This window comes from Prenolepis imparis, unplaced genomic scaffold, assembly GCF_030444845.1.
Source record: "Prenolepis imparis isolate NDT839.2.m4 unplaced genomic scaffold, iyPreImpa1.0 SCAF_12, whole genome shotgun sequence".
In the NCBI taxonomy this organism is placed as follows: domain Eukaryota; kingdom Metazoa; phylum Arthropoda; class Insecta; order Hymenoptera; family Formicidae; genus Prenolepis; species Prenolepis imparis.
In genome coordinates this window covers 5,488,639-5,507,002 of record NW_028141170.1, presented here as the reverse complement: position 1 = coordinate 5,507,002, position 18,364 = coordinate 5,488,639, and the positions used below count along the sequence as shown (strand labels likewise).

The 18,364-nt window shown below is 31.2% G+C and overlaps 5 protein-coding genes across 9 annotated transcripts; 2 read left to right on the top strand and 3 right to left on the bottom strand.

Annotated features, from left to right (window-relative positions):
* The first annotated feature begins 583 nt into the window (after positions 1-583).
* On the top strand, positions 584-6,262 carry Hpo (serine/threonine-protein kinase hippo). 2 transcript variants are annotated; one of them, XM_083051231.1, is made up of 10 exons: positions 584-836; positions 1,313-1,393; positions 1,470-1,650; positions 1,737-1,964; positions 2,042-2,360; positions 2,440-2,573; positions 2,655-2,814; positions 2,900-2,991; positions 3,068-3,265; positions 3,517-6,262. In XM_083051231.1, the coding sequence occupies exons 1-10, from the start codon at positions 745-747 to the stop codon at positions 3,673-3,675; spliced, it is 1,644 nt and encodes a 547-aa protein (XP_082907357.1). In that variant the 5' UTR covers positions 584-744; the 3' UTR covers positions 3,676-6,262. The 2 variants fall into 2 exon arrangements, with proteins under 2 accessions (XP_082907357.1, XP_082907356.1); XM_083051230.1 differs by having other exon boundaries at positions 585-836; positions 3,496-6,262.
* A 153-nt stretch (positions 6,263-6,415) lies between these two features.
* Positions 6,416-9,125, bottom strand: Snx17 (sorting nexin 17). 3 transcript variants are annotated; one of them, XM_083051233.1, is made up of 8 exons: positions 8,755-9,125; positions 8,388-8,540; positions 7,938-8,303; positions 7,735-7,828; positions 7,400-7,650; positions 7,128-7,331; positions 6,863-7,045; positions 6,416-6,778 (listed from the first exon to the last, which is right to left on the bottom strand). In XM_083051233.1, exons 2-8 carry the CDS (start codon positions 8,445-8,447, stop codon positions 6,506-6,508), a joined length of 1,431 nt encoding a protein of 476 aa, XP_082907359.1. In that variant the 5' UTR covers positions 8,448-8,540; positions 8,755-9,125; the 3' UTR covers positions 6,416-6,505. The 3 variants fall into 3 exon arrangements, with proteins under 3 accessions (XP_082907359.1, XP_082907360.1, XP_082907358.1); XM_083051234.1 differs by having other exon boundaries at positions 8,388-8,786; positions 8,871-9,125; XM_083051232.1 differs by having other exon boundaries at positions 8,871-9,125.
* Positions 9,126-9,347: 222 nt separating this feature from the next.
* LOC145944180 (DNA repair and recombination protein RAD54B) lies at positions 9,348-13,518 on the top strand. Its single transcript, XM_083052351.1, has 13 exons — positions 9,348-9,862; positions 9,946-10,045; positions 10,124-10,216; positions 10,312-10,508; positions 10,599-10,698; positions 10,792-10,884; positions 10,950-11,046; positions 11,135-11,688; positions 11,804-12,560; positions 12,638-12,797; positions 12,900-13,026; positions 13,104-13,337; positions 13,414-13,518. Exons 1-13 carry the CDS (start codon positions 9,558-9,560, stop codon positions 13,483-13,485), a joined length of 2,889 nt encoding a protein of 962 aa, XP_082908477.1. The 5' UTR covers positions 9,348-9,557; the 3' UTR covers positions 13,486-13,518.
* On the bottom strand, positions 13,454-15,064 carry LOC145944188 (enoyl-CoA delta isomerase 2). The gene is made up of 6 exons (XM_083052381.1): positions 14,755-15,064; positions 14,501-14,661; positions 14,282-14,402; positions 14,091-14,180; positions 13,823-13,963; positions 13,454-13,734 (listed from the first exon to the last, which is right to left on the bottom strand). The coding sequence occupies exons 1-6, from the start codon at positions 14,851-14,853 to the stop codon at positions 13,579-13,581; spliced, it is 768 nt and encodes a 255-aa protein (XP_082908507.1). The 5' UTR covers positions 14,854-15,064; the 3' UTR covers positions 13,454-13,578.
* Positions 15,065-15,197: 133 nt separating this feature from the next.
* Apt1 (Acyl-protein thioesterase 1) lies at positions 15,198-18,322 on the bottom strand. 2 transcript variants are annotated; one of them, XM_083052386.1, is made up of 7 exons: positions 18,139-18,322; positions 17,666-17,697; positions 17,515-17,580; positions 17,371-17,418; positions 17,021-17,267; positions 16,776-16,940; positions 15,198-16,694 (listed from the first exon to the last, which is right to left on the bottom strand). In XM_083052386.1, the coding sequence occupies exons 1-7, from the start codon at positions 18,184-18,186 to the stop codon at positions 16,647-16,649; spliced, it is 654 nt and encodes a 217-aa protein (XP_082908512.1). In that variant the 5' UTR covers positions 18,187-18,322; the 3' UTR covers positions 15,198-16,646. The 2 variants fall into 2 exon arrangements, with proteins under 2 accessions (XP_082908512.1, XP_082908511.1); XM_083052385.1 differs by lacking the exon at positions 15,198-16,694 and having other exon boundaries at positions 16,713-16,940.
* Positions 18,323-18,364: the final 42 nt, after the last annotated feature.

Genomic DNA, 18,364 nt, shown 5'->3' with positions numbered 1-18,364 from the left:
ATTAACAAAAAAAATGTATCGATAATCATTCTGAAAAGTCTCTTGAATACGAGAGAATTTACGAAATTTTTTGACAAGTAGAGAGTAGCATATATATACACACATTCACACACACATATACACATGAAATCGTAAAAACGATTTTAAATTGCGATGTGATAATAGATTCACTTATTAATCCAAATCGAAATAAGAGGAAAAAAAATATAATTACTGTTATGGTTCATGATGTCATTTATTAATTAGATTGTTTATACATCTGTGATGTCCTCTTTGTTCGAACATTAATAAAAGATTTTGTTATGCGAGTCCTTTACCTCGTCTTCTCTTCCTAATATATATTTAAAATCAGAGGATCTTTAACTTTGTATGATTTCAAATTTTATTAGTACAAAAAAAATGAAGTGTAAATGCATAAAAATAATTTATTCATATAAAAATGATCATCTTGGAGGACAAAAATAAGAAATTGTAATTTTCGGGATAGAAATTGTGACGGTCCTGATCTGTTTTCTCGAAAAATCGTTGTTGGTGTAAAACGGACTTTAGGACCGTGGTGTGTGCTATTTTTAATGCGTTCGCGAACCCTTTCGTCGACCGCACCATCTATGCGATGGCCGAAGGTTTTCGATATTTCGGTTGTGCGGTTATACTTTAATTTATTGACAAAAATGTAACGTCTCTATTTTTAATTGGCCATGTTACCTCCGCGCACGGCATGATAATCACTTGACGTTCGCGTTTATGTTGCTACCGTCTTCTATAAATAACCCGCGCGTGCTTCTATCCAAGATCTCCACGCGATCTGACATCGACGCGAAGATGTCTTCTAAGAGGTATCCGGATTTGTTTTTACTCTGCGTTTTTCGGCGACTCACGGTCCGGCGATCCGGCCCGAAATTGTCCCCATCGTGATTATTTATAGCGGCGACGGCGATGGATTTTTAACGGCGAACGATCGGTCGGCGAATCCTTGACAGTCGACTCGACTCTTTGTCCCTTTGTTAACCTGCAACTAAAGATCATTCATAATTATTTATCGCGTTTGAATAACCCCTTCGTACGCCGAAATAATCTTGCTAAATTACGAACGAGATTTCTCAATCGGAATAAAAAAAAAAAGCACACTGTCCACTTAATGGACGGATTCAATTCTTGAAATTTCCAAGTATAATTCAGCTAAATCTTGTGCCAAAAATAAATCCACGCCAAAATGAACAAAAATTCCTCCGCGACTTATAGCAGAGTCCACATGCGATATTTAAGTCTAAGAATTGTGTTTCTATGTTGTTAATGTTATTATTATTTTTAGTGAATTAAAAAAGTTATCGGAGGAAAGTCTGACAAGACAGCCAGAAGAAGTGTTTGATATTATATGCAAATTAGGAGAAGGGTAAATCTATAATAATATCCATAATAAAGGATAAGATAAATCTTTTCATTATTTCTAAATACGTATCTCTGTACAGATCTTATGGATCAGTTTACAAAGCTTTGCACAAGGAGAGCGGACAGGTGCTTGCAATTAAACAAGTGCCTGTCGATACCGACTTGCAGGAGATTATTAAGGAAATATCAATTATGCAACAATGTGACTCTCCATATGTTGTTAAATATTATGGAAGCTATTTTAAGAATACAGATTTATGGGTAAATTGATGCATTATATTCTATATATTTCAAGCAGAATAATTTATGGAATAATATAATTTTGCTAATATAATTTTAACTTTTAGATTGTGATGGAATATTGTGGAGCTGGTTCTGTTAGTGATATCATGAGGTTAAGGAAAAAAACCCTTCAAGAGGACGAAATTGCAACAATCCTGAGCGATACTCTCAAAGGATTAGAATATCTTCACTTGAGAAGGAAAATTCACAGGGACATTAAGGCTGGGAATATTCTTCTTAATAACGAAGGCCATGCAAAATTGGCTGATTTTGGTGTAGCAGGTCAATTAACGGTGAGTTATAGGAAGAACGTAGTCATCAAAAGAGAATATATGCAATTTAATCAAATCTCTAATCCAAATGCTTACAGGATACTATGGCTAAACGTAACACAGTTATTGGTACCCCATTTTGGATGGCACCTGAAGTGATACAGGAGATTGGTTACGATTGCGTGGCTGATATATGGTCCCTGGGAATAACAGCGTTGGAGATGGCCGAGGGCAAACCGCCGTACGGCGATATACATCCGATGAGAGCGATATTTATGATTCCGACTAAGCCACCACCTAGTTTTAGAGAACCCGATCAATGGAGTCCAGAATTTATTGACTTTGTCAGTGGGTGCCTTGTAAAAAATCCCGAAGAAAGAGCCACCGCGACCGAGCTTCTGCAACACGAATTCATAGGTGAATAAAAGATAAAGAGAAAAAGAGAGAGAGAAAGAATTTACATTATGACTTCTTACTAATTAACGCATAATTGTAGGTAATGCTAAACAACCAAGTATTTTAAGTCAAATGATTGCCGAGGCCCATGAAATACGAGAAAAGCAAAGCGCGCATAGAACTCATGTCATAAACAATGTAGCGATTAAAAGTCAGAACCAGACAGAAGATTCGGTAATTATCGCACAGATTAATTTATACAAAAATAATATATGTACACATACACGTATGTAATGAATATATTCCTGTTGTAAGGATGAAGATGACTGCAGTGGAACTATGAAACCATTACCAGAGGATAGTAGGACTTTAGTGCCTGGTGATCTTCCAGACACGGGTACTTTAGTTTCGGCAATGTTGGACTTGGGTACAATGGTTATCAACAGCGATACAGATACCGAAGCTACCATGAAGAGTTAGTAGCTCTTGATTATCAATCTTGACGATATCGAGATTTCAGTGAAATAATAATACATGACTAATTTTAATGTTTTTTTCAGGACATAATACTGGTTCTGTGGAATCTGGCAAGAAATATCGACCGTTATTCTTAGATCATTTTGATAAGAAAGAAGCACCTGAAATTGTAAAGGTAATCTTTATTCTTTATATTCATTTAAAACTATCAAGATTTAATTTAATCTTAAATAACAAATACTATTGCACAGGGTAATGGACAAATGTTGGGAGCACAAAATTCAGAGAATGCAAACAGATTGGAGCTTCAGAATCCAAGCGAATCTCAAAGGTTTCAAAGTCATCTACAACTACAGTTACAGAATCAGATATCTCATCCTTTGCTAGAACAGCCTCATAACAACATATCAAAGTACCAAAATGTCTTTTCGGAACGTGATTTCGAGTTTGTAAGTAAAACTTATTTCCTATTTCAGATCTATACAATTAATATTAATGCAATATGCATATGTCACTGATAATATAATCAATCCTAAGAGAACGAGTTATTCTCTTCTATTTTGTAATAAGATACATTGAATTCGCATTCTTTCCGCCAACTTATTTGGACTAATGCCACTAGGCATTACTCCAAATAAAAATAAATTATAAAAAAAGGAAAATTTGAATATATATATAGAGAAACAACCATATCCTGCAGCTGAAGTTTCTCTCTTATGAGGAACTGCAGCAACGTATGGCTAGTCTGGATGCAGAAATGGAGCGAGAAATCGACGAGCTAAGAAAAAGGTATCAGACGAAGAGGCAGCCTATTCTCGACGCCATGGATACTAAACGAAAACGTCAACAGAACTTCTAACAGGGTTCGTTTTCTTCTCCACGCGAATAAGTGATTACAAAGGGATAGACAAAGGGTGTACAATTGTAAAAAATGGATAGATTTTATTCGCGTCATCCCTGGTTTCATTAAAGAGAAGAACGTTGTTCTCACCCTCCATTTTACCTCATAAACAGACAGTAACATGTCGTTGAATGGTTACTCGCAAATTACAATGTTGCTTCTCTTTATGAACCTGGGATATAATAGCTAGTAATAACTAATAGCCTCACGTCATCAATGTAAATTATTTTACGTGATTTAGGTGAAGAAACAATCACTATACTTAATTTTTGTATTATGTTTATATCTATACTGTTAAATATATCCTATTCTTATAGAAATATTATAAGATCCTTATAGGGTCGTTAGAAAATAAAAAGGAATGCAATAGGACAAGATAAGACAAACGCATCATGATTATAATCATTTTTATATAATTAAGAAAGAAATTTTATATTAATTATATATGTGAAAATCGGTATTGTATCATTACATGCTACACTAGTCATCTGCAATGCCATTTTACTCAGAATATTGTGTTAAAAAGATCATTTGTATGAAATGCATTCACAAAATGCCCTTTAACGCCCAAGCATTTGAACGATTTTGAATGTGAATGTCCTTTATTTAATCATGACATAATTTGAAATAAGCAAACAAGGCTGTAAGATTTAATTTACTTTTTGTTCTACTGCCATAGATAGGCTCTCTCTCTTCTCACATTGATATATTAACTCTAATTTAATTTATACCAATCTTTTAAAAATGATCAGAATTATTTTTCAAGATGCAAACATTATAACATGATCACATAATTCTAAAATAACAAATAGTGTTCTTCGATATGCAGTGCCGTGGTAAAAATAATGCTGTATTATAATGAAATATTTCATAAAGGAACTTACTAGTATTAGTCTTCCGTATTAGAAAGTATTCCCAATATGCTGTAATTTACTTTATTGTAATATGGAAATTGTTGAAACTGAAATTTATCAGATTCCAATCTAATAATTGTATTTTTAGAATCGTATAGTATAACGCCTTACAATAATCATTTTATGTATAAAGCATTAAAATTATTCACTGCATATTTTTTTTATGATTAGTTTCAAAATAGATATATTTGTATGTGCCATTAATACATACATATAGCAAATAACTGTAGTGGAGTAATTCCTTGCTGACGTTGGGCTATATATATTTTGCAAGTGTAGCGCGGAAGTAGAATTATACTTAAATGCTATAGCCAGAACTGATTGACACCAATTCTCTTTTTTTAGAAAATAATAAGACAGAATAACAACATATTTTTGATATAGAAAGTATGCACATTGTCAGCAAAATAAGGTCCGAGTTTGAGGCATATATTATTCATAATCTTGATCATTGCAAAGAATACATTGTAATACTAACGAGGTTTCAAGCGAAAAATAATTAAATTGCTCCACAAACAACATTATACTCCATTCAATCATTTTATACGAAACATGTATACACACATAAAAATCTTTTTGAATTGTCTTTTAAATAATTTGAATGCTTGTATATGTTCGACCTTTTTAATATGTATGTTAAAATCATAGTCTTATTATATTCATTTCGTAATTCAAATGCACAATAAAATAAAATAAATACAATAAATACAATACAAATAAAATAAAAATTACATTATATAAAATTATGAATTTGTAAAAGTTTATAAATATATGTCAATTTATAAATTTTATATTTTTACAATTCATGCTATTGTAAAATACTCTTTAAACTTTGTACATTTTTTTAACTTTCTCATCTGCTAATGTTATGCACTATGTATTCTGGAATCACAATATAATAAGAATAAGAGAGAAAATGTTAAGAGGAGCATACTAATGCATTTTCTATACGATTGTCAGTCATTTAGCCTTAGTAAGCAATCACTTTTCATATGGGGGTTTATAGTTATACATATTTAATAGAACAAAATATATATATATATATATATATATATATAATCGATTTTTATTTTTCCACTTAAAGCATGGCTTTGTATTTCATATTTAATCATGACAATTTTATGACAACACTATGAGAGAGATTTTACATTCGTATATTGTGTATTGTACAATCTATTTACAGTGTTTGATTAAAATATAGAGACTGAAGGCAGAAGTATGTTTTTTGAATGAATAATTTAGCAGAAAAACTATATAATCAGATAGCTAATAAAAAGTAACACACCACATATAGAATGATTGCTATTTAACACAAGATTTAAAACAAGATATATTATTAATAGTTTTGTTTAAGATAATTATAAAAGGAAGTATTAATATGCTGCCTTTTGAATAATTTTGTTTAATAAGTAATAAAACAATATGCAAACTATATATACATATATGCGCGTTTGTTCTTTCAAAGTTTGATTTAGTTTTTATCATTATTAATATTAATTCTATCATTAAGTACTTTGTACACAATATTACGCTTGTAATTCAAGCTCTGTTTTGACTCAAATTAATTTTTAATTTGCATTAGATTGATTATTATTGTAATTGGACGGTATATAAAAGTATAATGAATATTTTATGTAAAGTTATCAATAAATATAAATGCATTTTAATCACATATTGATAGAAGACACCAAATATGCATAGTTACAATTAATTAGGCTTGATAATTACTTATTTTTAACTTTAAATTGGAAACTGTTTCACTGTTTTGTAGATATATCAAAATATATCTCTGAAAAAGTTGTTTAGATAAGGCATACTGTGTTATTTTTTTATCACTGAGCTTAAATCTCTATTTTCATTAAAAATTATTTGGCTTATAAATCATCATCTCCTATCATACGAAAAACATTATTTTCCACAATATCAAAGTCATTAGCTGTTGTGCATGTTGCACGCATTTTATCAACAACAGCTGTTGACTCATCCGATTTTTTTGACGTCACAGCCGACCATTTAGTAGCGAGTTTCTTTATTGGTCCCGATTTAGGCGAATGATTATTATTGGCACATTCTCGCAAGGGTGATCCCATAGTGATACGACTCTGGCCGTCCCTCGTAATATATGTCCAAGATTTTCCAGATTCTATCTGTAATATCACATATTTACAAATTAAAGATTCGATTAGTATTCGATAAGCATTTGTATAAGCTGAAATGATTTATATAACAACCTGAATTCTGCTTCCTACTACACATTTTTGTAACAACTCATCGATCATGGCTTGGAGACAAACGGACATTAAAATCGCTTGTTCCGAAACAATCGTAATCCATTGCAATTCATTCCTAGCAATTAGATATTCGAAAGATAATTCTAGACTGCACTCGTTATTATCTTCAGGATTGTCCATTCCCTAAATGCATTCAGTGACACTTTTTAATTTAATGTGTAAAACCATTTGAGTTTTCTCATTAAAGTATTTATAATACACTTACATTTTGTATAGTAGTAATACGCCAACATCGCATTCGCGAAACTTTAAATATAATTTCGTGCTCTTTGGATGATAAAACGCGTAAATTCAATTCATTTCCACCTATAGCAAGTAATACTCTTGAACCATGTTGAGGATAATCGCAATAACATGGTGCAAATTGTATGTAGCCATAATATTTTAAATAACGAGCTACATTCAAGTACTGAAATAATAAAAACACAATAAATTAATCAAAAATGTTATCGTTATATATATATATAATAAACGCACTTCTTTCCTGTTTCCGGATTTTTGCAAATTCTTCAAATGATACTGCACATCTTTGTTGATCAGTATCCATCCGCTGCGAATTTCCGCAGCTGTTTGGACGTATAGTAAATTCAGAGTCACTGGATCATTCAACAATTCAAGATCGTACATTGCATCCCAATAACTTTTTCTAAGAACAATTTTCGTATCCATAGAACTCATATATTTGTATGTTATAAAAGGTGACTCAAAATCTTGTAATCTCCGCAATACTGAGGACACAATATATATTTTGAATAAAAAAAGAAAAGAAAACACACATGTATATATGCATTAATAGAACATTATATACTCACTTTTAATATTACCAGACAATTCATCTTGTATAATAATAAATAGGGCAAAATGGGAATGATATTTTTCTATTAACTTTATATTCTCATATACTTTCTGAAAAAAAAAATATATAAAAATATTTTAATAATTATATCATGTATGTAGAAAATATCTTATTATATGTGTATATATTTATTTATAAATTATTAGGAATAAAATATACCTTTAAAATTTCACCAGAATGTTCTCTTGTAGATACATTTAATGAAATTTTTGATCCATTCATGAGAAATATATCTAAAGTCTCAGTTTCAGACAAGCCACTTACAGTTTCTTGTTGAGCATTTAATAAAAATCCATTTAATATCTCAGAATTGTTAATAGCTATGTTTTGACCAATTGACTGAATATATTTTTCCAAAGCTAGCCGCCGTTCCTCTTGCTGATTAGGGGTCAAAGGAAAGAACTTCTTTGGAGGAAATATAGGCAACGATATGTCAAGATCCTTGGATAGTTGTACATGCAAATTGTACAGCTGTTTATATCTCACAGTACAATGAAATAATCCATTGATATGAATATTATATCCCTATAATTCAAAAGATATCAAGTATTGTAGTGACAAGTAGTGAAATACAATATGCAATAAACAAAATATTTTATAAATAATTACAATGTATGCATTCCCAGCTCCATCAGTAAATTCCTGAGTATCAGGTATAGAAAAATGCATCTTGAAATGAAAGTTTAGCGAAGGATAAAAATATTGTCAAATCACATTCACACATCTGTAGTAACTTTCATATCTTCATCAGTACAGCAGTATCTGTGAAGAAAGATAAGGCATCAAGAAAAAAAAGAAGAGCACAGAGTTTTAAAATTATACATATCTCATCTTGTCGGAATAAAATCAACATTATGGAATTTCCCAAATCGTCACGAGTTACATCATTCATTACAGAATAACATTTCCGAATATCACTCAATTCAATCGTGTCTAAATATACGCGTGTCTTTTCCAAAAAAGGATTGACACGGACTCTCGGAAATATATTCGATGGAAAGCGATGCTCTAATAATCATCGGAACCATGATAGAAATAGCGGATGTACATCTGCTCCGAGACGGACGGACTTTCGCTCCAAGGATTACTCACATGTCGCCGTGCAACTTTCGTCGTTTGCGGGACCGCATACGTGACAGCGAACTTAATCGGGCACACACACCCACTCGCGCATTACGTTTCACGCGATTAATATTACTGACACGCATTTGAATCCCACAATGAACCGCGGCTGCTGGGCCGCGAGGGAGATACACGTCACAGGCAGTGTCGCCAATTTCAGGTTGTCGCGCAACCATAGAATATATAATATAATATTAGAGAGCGTGTCGATGTGCGCGGCGCCGCGGCGCGTTCGACTTTGTCACGCGGCGTCGTCGGAATTCGGTGCGCGGCGAGGGGGAGAGTGGTGGGGGCTGGCTGCGTGGTGGGGGGATGCGCGCGCGGCGCACCGGCTCCCACCACCCAGCCAGCCCCCACCACTCTCCCCCACTCCGCGCACCGAATTCCGAGCCGCGTGACAAAGTCGATTCAAAGTCGAACGCGCCGCGCACATCGATACGCGCTCTCTCCTACGAAGCATCGATTGACCAATCAGGGCGAACTATTTCTCTATCCTGATTCGTCAATTTAATGCTATTCTGTTCTGCGAGTAGAATTTCTGAACGCACCTTCGATATTTGACTTGATGTTGACCGTTTCCCGCGTTCAAAGGTTTGGTTGGCTAATATTATTAATGTGTCTGGATTTGTCATATAATTGATCTCGATTTATTAAAATATGTATCGGAATAAATCGGTGAAGGGATTTATATCTCCTTTAATCGTTCAATCATGCACGAATGTCAAAGAAAATAAGGTATACGCGAGCCAGCGAAAAGCACCGAGTGATTCGATAAGAAAACCTCTTATTGTTAGAAGTAACACACAACTTTTAAACATTTTCCAAGAGGTACATCCAGAAAATGAGGTCACTTCTAATAACATTGAGGTAGAAAATAATTCACCAAAGAAACAAAATGCTAATGTATCGGTTTACGAAAAGAATACTTCAATTATTGATTTACCACAAACAGGAAAGAAAATGTAAGAGTATATTAAAAGTAGATATCAAAACATTTTAATTTTTTGAGCTCTCTTGTATAAATAAATATTAATATCTTTTATAGCATCTTTAACGTGTTGTATGGCAAAACAACTTCGAAAAAACATCAAACATGGGATGGCGATGGTTTTCTAGAAGTAACTGGAAAAAGTGCAATTCTTATGGTAAATATATCAGTTTTAAATTTTGCATTAAGAGATTGTTTTAAGATTTTTAATAATAGGATTTATATTTTATAATAGGATTTGGATGGCAAAGTTATGGGGAAAAAAACCATCAGTCCAAGTAATGTAGTAGAAGGTTCAAGATTAATTATTGGAAATAAGCAAATTGAGGTAAAAGTTTGTATATTAAATATTTATAAAGTATATATAAAAAATAAATAAAATTATTTATAAACTATATTAAAAAAATTAACAAAATTTTTTAGATTAATGATCAAGTGTCACGAGAGCTATCTATATCAGAAAGACATTCCGAGGAAAGAATAGAAGAACCACTACAAAAAAAGTTTAAAACATCTACTGGACATGTATTTGCTTTGCCAAAAAAGAAAGACGCTGATACTCCAGTTTGCAAAAAGGAAGCATTGACTGTAAATTTATCACCAACAAAGATATCAAAAATGTAAATTCTTTTACCAATTTTTAAAAGTAAATATTAAAATAACTTAATTCTTTTAATTATGTGTATTACTAAATAAATATTATATTATAGCATTTTCAATGTGATGTATGGCCAAATAACTTCAAAAAAACACAAAACATGGGATGGTGATGGTTTGTTGGAAGTAACTGGAGAAAGCGCAATTCTTAAGGTAACAAGTGCATCAATCAAATTTTTAATTCAATTAAATTTCTTAATTTTAGTATAAATTTTTAACTTATTTTTATTATTTTTGCTATAATAGAATTTGGATGGAAAAGTTATGGGAAGAAAAACAATCAATCCAAGTAATGCAGTAGAGGGTGCCAGATTAATTATTGGAAATAAACAAATTGAGGTAAGAATTAGTATGTGCTCATTTATGCAATGTTATATACAAAAATCTGATAAAGTTAATGTTAGATTATAGATCAAGTGTCGCAAGAGAAGCAACTTGGGGATACTGTAGAAAAAATGGTACAAGAAAAAGTTGTAGCCTCAACAAATGCATTCACAAAAGGTTCTACATATTTAGAAGAGTAAAAAAAAATTAAGTGTATTATAAACTCTCCGGATTATTAATATTTATTAGTATATTTATATTGAAGGACTAGTGATGAATTGCGAGCCTTTAGTGATGCCATGCACCAGTTTTTCTGCATGTATTAATTCTGAGGAAGAAAAAGTCTCGGTAGATTTCTGTTTAGCGGCAAAGCTTAGAGAACATCAGCGTTATGGAATTGTATTTCTTTATGAATGCTTAATGGGGCTAAGAGTGCCAGATTATTTTGGTGCAATTTTGGCAGATGAGATGGGCCTTGGCAAAACCTTACAATGTATTACATTAATTTGGACAATGTTGAAGAAGGGTCCATATGGCAAACCGATTGTAAGGCGTGTATTGGTAATAACACCTCGCAGTTTGTGCAGCAATTGGGACAAGGAATTCACGAAATGGTTAGGCTGTCACAGAATATCTCCGTATGTTGTAGACGGAAAAAATAGACCTAAGGATTTTATGAAGCATCCGAGAAATTCAGTATTGATTATTAGCTATGAAATGTTTATCAAATGTCATACAGAAATTAATGAGATTACCTTTGATTTACTTGTGTGCGATGAAGGCCACAGATTGAAAAATAGCGCTATAAAAGCAGCAAAAGTAATTATCTTTTGATTTACATTCAATTTACATATATTTATACAAATATGAATATGAACATGATAAATATTTATGTATTATTTTTGTATTCAAATGCATTGCATTTATTTTCTAGCTGTTACGCGAGATCGATTGTAAAAAACGGATTATATTAACTGGTACTCCTATACAGAATGATTTGAAAGAATTTTATACACTAGTCGATTTTGTTAATCCTGGCATTCTTGGCTCTCCTCTCGAATATAAAAATTATTATGAAAATCCTATTGTCGCATCTCAGTGCCCTAATGCTGATGAGACTGTCCTCAGTCTGGGATCTGAAAGAGCCACAGAATTACATGAGCGCACTAAATCTTTCATTTTAAGACGTATGCAAAACACAATAAACAAATATCTGCCGCATAAATATGAAATGGTTCTGTTTTGCTCTTTAACTAGCGAGCAGAAAGATTTGTATTCTCTTGTTACCGATGCTTGGTTCAACAAGATTTGTCTACAAGATAAAAGTCATACACATTTGTCTATTATTATTGCTCTTAAAAAAATTTGCAATCATCCAAACTTATTTATAAATGACAAAGAGAACACACTACAAGAAACTTTGTCAAAAGCAATATGTACGATGCAAATAAAACAGGACAATAACTTTACAAAATATTGCGGAAAGATCACAGTTTTACAAGTATTGATGAGAAATTTGAAAAAGACCGATGAAAAATTAGTATTGGTTTCTTACTATACACAGACACTTGATCTTTTTGAAACTATATGCAGTATAGAGGGATTAAAATTTTTAAGACTGGATGGCACTATTTCAAACTCTGCACGATCGAAAGTAATCGAACAATTTAATATGCGATCCGATAATAGCAGTAAGTTATATAAAAATTGTAATGTATCCTCTGAAAATAATAATTGAGCAGATATTACATCAAAATAATGTTTGCAGAAGTCCTCTTGCTAAGTGCCAAGGCGGGTGGTGTTGGTTTGAATTTACCTGGAGCATCTAGACTTGTGTTATTCGATTCTGATTGGAATCCCGCATCCGATGTGCAAGCTATGGCGAGGATTTGGAGAGATGGACAAAAGAAGAATGTTTACATTTATAGGTTCGTATAAGCATAAATAAATAATTGCCAATAGCAATATATACTCGATAAAGTTAAGTAATTCTAAATGTAATAAAATTCTTATATAATACAAATTTGTAGATTATTGACAACAGGTACAATAGAAGAAAAGATATACCAAAGGCAAATTAGCAAAGCTAGTCTGAGTGAGTCTGTGGTGGATTTGAATCACCTTGGGTCTCTAAAATTGTCAACTGCAGAACTAAAGGTACTCTTTATGGGGGAAAAAGAAATTACAAAAAGTTATACAAAAATCATTACTTGAAATATTTTTCTCTCTTTTAGGATCTATTTACACTGACAACTGATACAATTTCATTAACACACGATTTATTGAATTGTTCTTGTTCTGGCCAAGACAATGAACGTATATCTTCTGAAGAATCGAAAACGAGCGATAACGAGACGGGAGATTGTCAACTTATACTGAATGATAAACCATCTCGACAAAATTTAACTATAAATCAGCTTCGAGATTGGCAACATTATAAACAGCCAATTCCATTTGACATTATGCAGGTAATAAACTTAAATTATTAAAAATAACTAAAACTAAGTTTAAAAGTTGATGTTGTTTATATATAAAAATTTACAGGATATTATGTTAACAGAAGCAAGCGATTATATAACATTTATATTTAAAAATTCTACAATACAACATACATAAACTAATTAAGGATTAAAAAAATATATTTTTATTATTAAATCATATTGAATAAGAAATTGTAAAATAAAAAAATTATAATTTTTAATTGCTATTTTAAAGCTTATTTTTTCGTGCTAAGAAATTTAAAACTCTATTTATTAAGTCAGGAGACTCAAATCGTTTTCTCAATTCTTTCATTTCTTCTTCATTAACTTTTAATAAAATCTCTCTATTCCACTTACTCATCAATCGCTTTGTTGCCAATATTGACTGAAATTAGTAATATATTTAATTAATATTCATTGTTATGTCTTTGCAGCATAAATAGTTTCGCAAAAAGCATAAGTAAGAATAATACCTCTGAGGAAAGTTCAGAGACATTGTTTAAATTGTCCCATACTTCTTCAAGAGAATCATGACTGTATACTTTGCTAACTAATCCATATGTCCTAGCTTCTTCAGCATTCATTTTGTAGCCCAGATACAACATATCCCCAGCCTAAATATTTTTTTATACATATAATATTAAAATCTTAATCTCTCTCCTCTAGAGAGTAATTTTATAAAAAGAAAAATTCTACACATATAATCTCTTAATAATAATAATTTGCAATGAAGTACTATACTTTGGAATGTCCTAATAATCTAGGAAATGTATAAGTAGAACATCCTTCAGCAACAAGACCCAAAGAACTAAATGGCGTATGAAAATATGCCTGCAATTAACATAATTTATATTCAAATTTTATATCGCATTAACTTATTTAAAAGCATGCTTCAATATATTATATAAAATGTAAATTTTATTTAGAGATACCTTGTCTGAAGCATATACTATATCAAAGATCCCTAATATTGTGGATGCTATTCCTATTGCTGGTCCATTTACGACAGCTATCAAAAGTTTGGGATACATGATTATTGCATCAATAAAGTTCCTGCAAGGTATATTTGTGATTTTTTTTTTTTTTGTATATTTATAGAGATGAATTATATATATATATTTTCACATAATAGTTTTATATACTGTTCTTACTTAACTGTCGAATTTACATCTTTAAGATTAGTCACTTCCTTTGTTATAGCACCTATGTCATTTCCACTGCTAAAGAAATCCCCATTTGCTGTTAACGCAAATATCAATACTTCATGATTTTTAGCGGATTCGTTTAAAATTGTTGTTAATTCCTTATACATCTGTGATTAAGAAATCAATATATACGATTATTCATGTTATTATACTATTATACTTTGTCGTATAAAGTTTAGAAATTATGTATATTTGTTTACCGGAACTGAAAGTGCATTCTTCCTGGTAGGTTTATTAAGCACCACTTTTTGAATTCCATTCTTTAGAGTGGTCAAGATAAAATGAGCTTGATGTGCCATAATTAACAAAAAAGTTTGCTCACAATAATTAAAAATGTGCAGTCTGTCAAAAGCTTATAACCTCTCGTTTTTATGCACACTGCTAGTTTTCTTTTCGTTAAAAGTGTAAAATAGATATAAAATAAAAATAAAAAAATAATACACCGTTTGATATATTTTATAGATTGTTATTTGGTCGCTATAAAACAATGTTAATCCAAAGACTGCTTTGAAAAGACTGAAAAACTGCCGACATCATTATCAGCTGTCAGCTGTGAATATACAATTTTTTTTTTTCTAGTTATTTGTATGCGTGCAAGAGATTGCATGACTTGATATCGGTGCAGTTATATAATCGAGGAACAAATTGTTTACATATTTTATTTATATAGCTGAAACGTTACACAACTTACAAACTAATGCCCTATTTGTTACTATCTAATATAAAGTATAATCCTAAAGAAAGCTCATGAAAAATATTCGGAGCTTATTGTTCTTTGTTTATTTATTTATTATTTGTCTACTGGATAGTGTGTTAGTACCAATAATAAAATTAGCCGAAAGAATTATATAATTTTATATACATTAGCGTGTAATTTTGTGTAATATATTAATATCTCTTGTTTACAAGAATATATCACAGGATTTCCCAAATCTAAATCATTTAAAATACAATCTTTCCATTCTTTGAAGCGACTTATTATGATAGTTTCTTTATCATAATTAATAATATATGTATGGAAAGAGCAGCATATATTTCTACGCACATTTTTGCAAATGTTACTCAATTATTCTATGATCATTTGTATACTTTTTTTTAAAGGACTATCCCAAGTGTCACGCTTATTTAGGAAATCCTGATCTATAAATATGTTTGGTATAAATTGGGTAATTGGTAGATTTTGACAATACAATATGTAATCACAGATTACACGTTTGTATCACTATCTTCTAAATAATACAAACTACAAAAATGATTCATTAGCAGTATTTTAGCTCTAAATCACACACGAAATAGAAATTTAAATGCAGAAAGTTCACAGCTGCCTCGTGAATTATTTAAGTGCTTGTTGGACGTGTTTCATTTTTGTATTCAAACAAGATTTTTGATATTTGAACATAATATAGGCGCGAAATGGAAGTTTCGTCGACAAAAGAGCTGACGCAAAAAGCTCTTTGCCTCTCTAATCTAACTTAATGTTATCTTAAATCTAACACAAAGTTACATGTAAATTTATTACTATTGTCACAGACTAAAATAGTAAGAATGAATAAAACATCAACCACTTTCGTATTATCTTTCAGTAATGTATTGCCACATCAATGTGGATCTTATAAATAAATATGTTTATAATTATATTAATACATACATATGTATGTGTATATATATATATATATATATATATATATATATAGCATATGTGTGTATATGTGTATATATAGATATTATAAATCAAAAATAAATTTTTGTTGCCAATAAATTATAGATGCGTACTAAAAGGATTAAGAACCACATGGATTAAATTTGTAGTATTGCTACATGAATGCTTTGGTACACTAGACTATTAAAGTTTAAATAGATAAATTATAGAGATCGTAAATAAGTATATTCCTCTAAAAAGTGTATTTTTTTTCCTATATAGTACTGCATCTCTCATATCTCGGAAGATTTTCTACTTAAATTTTATGCAACTTATAATTATATAATTTTATGTAAATTTAAATAATTGCAAAATTGGAATAATTTCAGTATAATGTACAATTAGATGCTGAAGATAGCCATTAAAATATCGATGAATGTTCAATTCGATCTATTACGGCTTCAGTACCTTCTCAATGAACTTCTTTATATCACGCATTTCCTGTGAAAGCAACAAAAATTATGAAAAAAAAAATTGTAATTGAAATTTGATAAATATCTTCTGATAGAAAAATTTCCTTACCTCCTCAGAAGATGTATGCATCATTCCTCTATAAGTTTTAAATTCTGTTTGTGTCATGAATTGTTTCAGAAGGGATGCCGTCATTTGACCCCATCTATATGGCACTATTGGATCGCAATCACCGTGACATTGTAATAATGGAGTGTTTTTATTGCCTATCGCTTCCTGAAAATCATCAAATATTACAATTATGGGCATATTATGTGTATAAATATTACGCATATGATACAACAATTTAAACTTACTGCTGGGAACTTTTGATGTAAAGGAAGCCATGAGGACAAAGCTATGATACCAGCTAAAGGCTCTGGGAATGTAAGGGCACTGTACATGGCTAGTGCTCCACCTTGACTAAATCCTCCAAGAACAATGCGTGTGGTAGGTATTCCAGCGGCAACTTCTTCCGCTATTAACGAGTGAACCATATCAGCAGCTTTACGTATGCCTTCTTCATCCTCTGGGCCACTAGAGTCCAGAGATCGTAGATCAAACCTAAATATAAAAAAATTCATAAACTATATATTTCAGTAATCATGTGATAAATATGTCAACTTTTGTTTTTAATGAAAATATAAGTTGTCAATTATCAAGTTACCAGGAAGGCATTCTAAACCCTGTATTAAGTGTCACTGGCATTGTAGGGCTGAAACAATTAAAATCATTTTATTAAAATGCTATTATATGTAATAATTAATTTGTAACTTATACAATCATGGTTTGTTAAAACAATCATACATACGCAGTAGGACAAATAACTTTGATATGAGGGGACCGTACAGCACCCATTGAACTAGCCCAGCCATGTCTAAAAATAACAATATATGTTAAATGTTAACAAAATTATTTTTTGTTACAGGAATATGTACTTATATATTACAACTGGAACTTACCCTGTATCACCCAATCCATGGAAAAATATTAACTGAAACACACAGATAACAACATTTCTTAGTACAGAATGAGGTAACGTATACATTTTCCAAGAAATATTTTAAAAAATATTTGAGATTTGAACATTATCTCTCTAAAATAAGTTGCTGATAAACATGCATTATTCAAGATAATCTGGGGAACGGTATAATGCAGAAGACTGGTTATAAGATTAGTTGTAAAAAAAAACATTAATTTATTTTCCCTAATAATTGATATTTTACAGAGAATTTATTTAAAAAAAAAAAATTTTAATCAGTTAAATAATCAGTGCAGTTCATTGAAGAAATAGCGTTTCTTAAAGTGAGACAATTTAAAGAGCCGCAACCGGGAGTATCATATACGTATCCCATACGGGAATAATTCACTTATGATCAATTAGAACCACCACCGTATAACCAAAAAAATAGCAATTATCCAAGCTGATATCTACCGTAGCCGTGTGCTTAGTCGTGGCCGAAATTACGACTGGACTCGTCATTTTCTGTTGCTTTTTTTTTGGACGGCCTGAAACACAAGTCCGAGCAATCGTGTAACAATTCCGTAAAAATCCTAAATATAGGATAACGGAAGAGAGGTACGATTCCTCCTCGCTCTACATAGGAGTTCTCTATATAGGAGTGTGATCGAAAATTCTACCCGTAGGGGTAGAGTAGCAT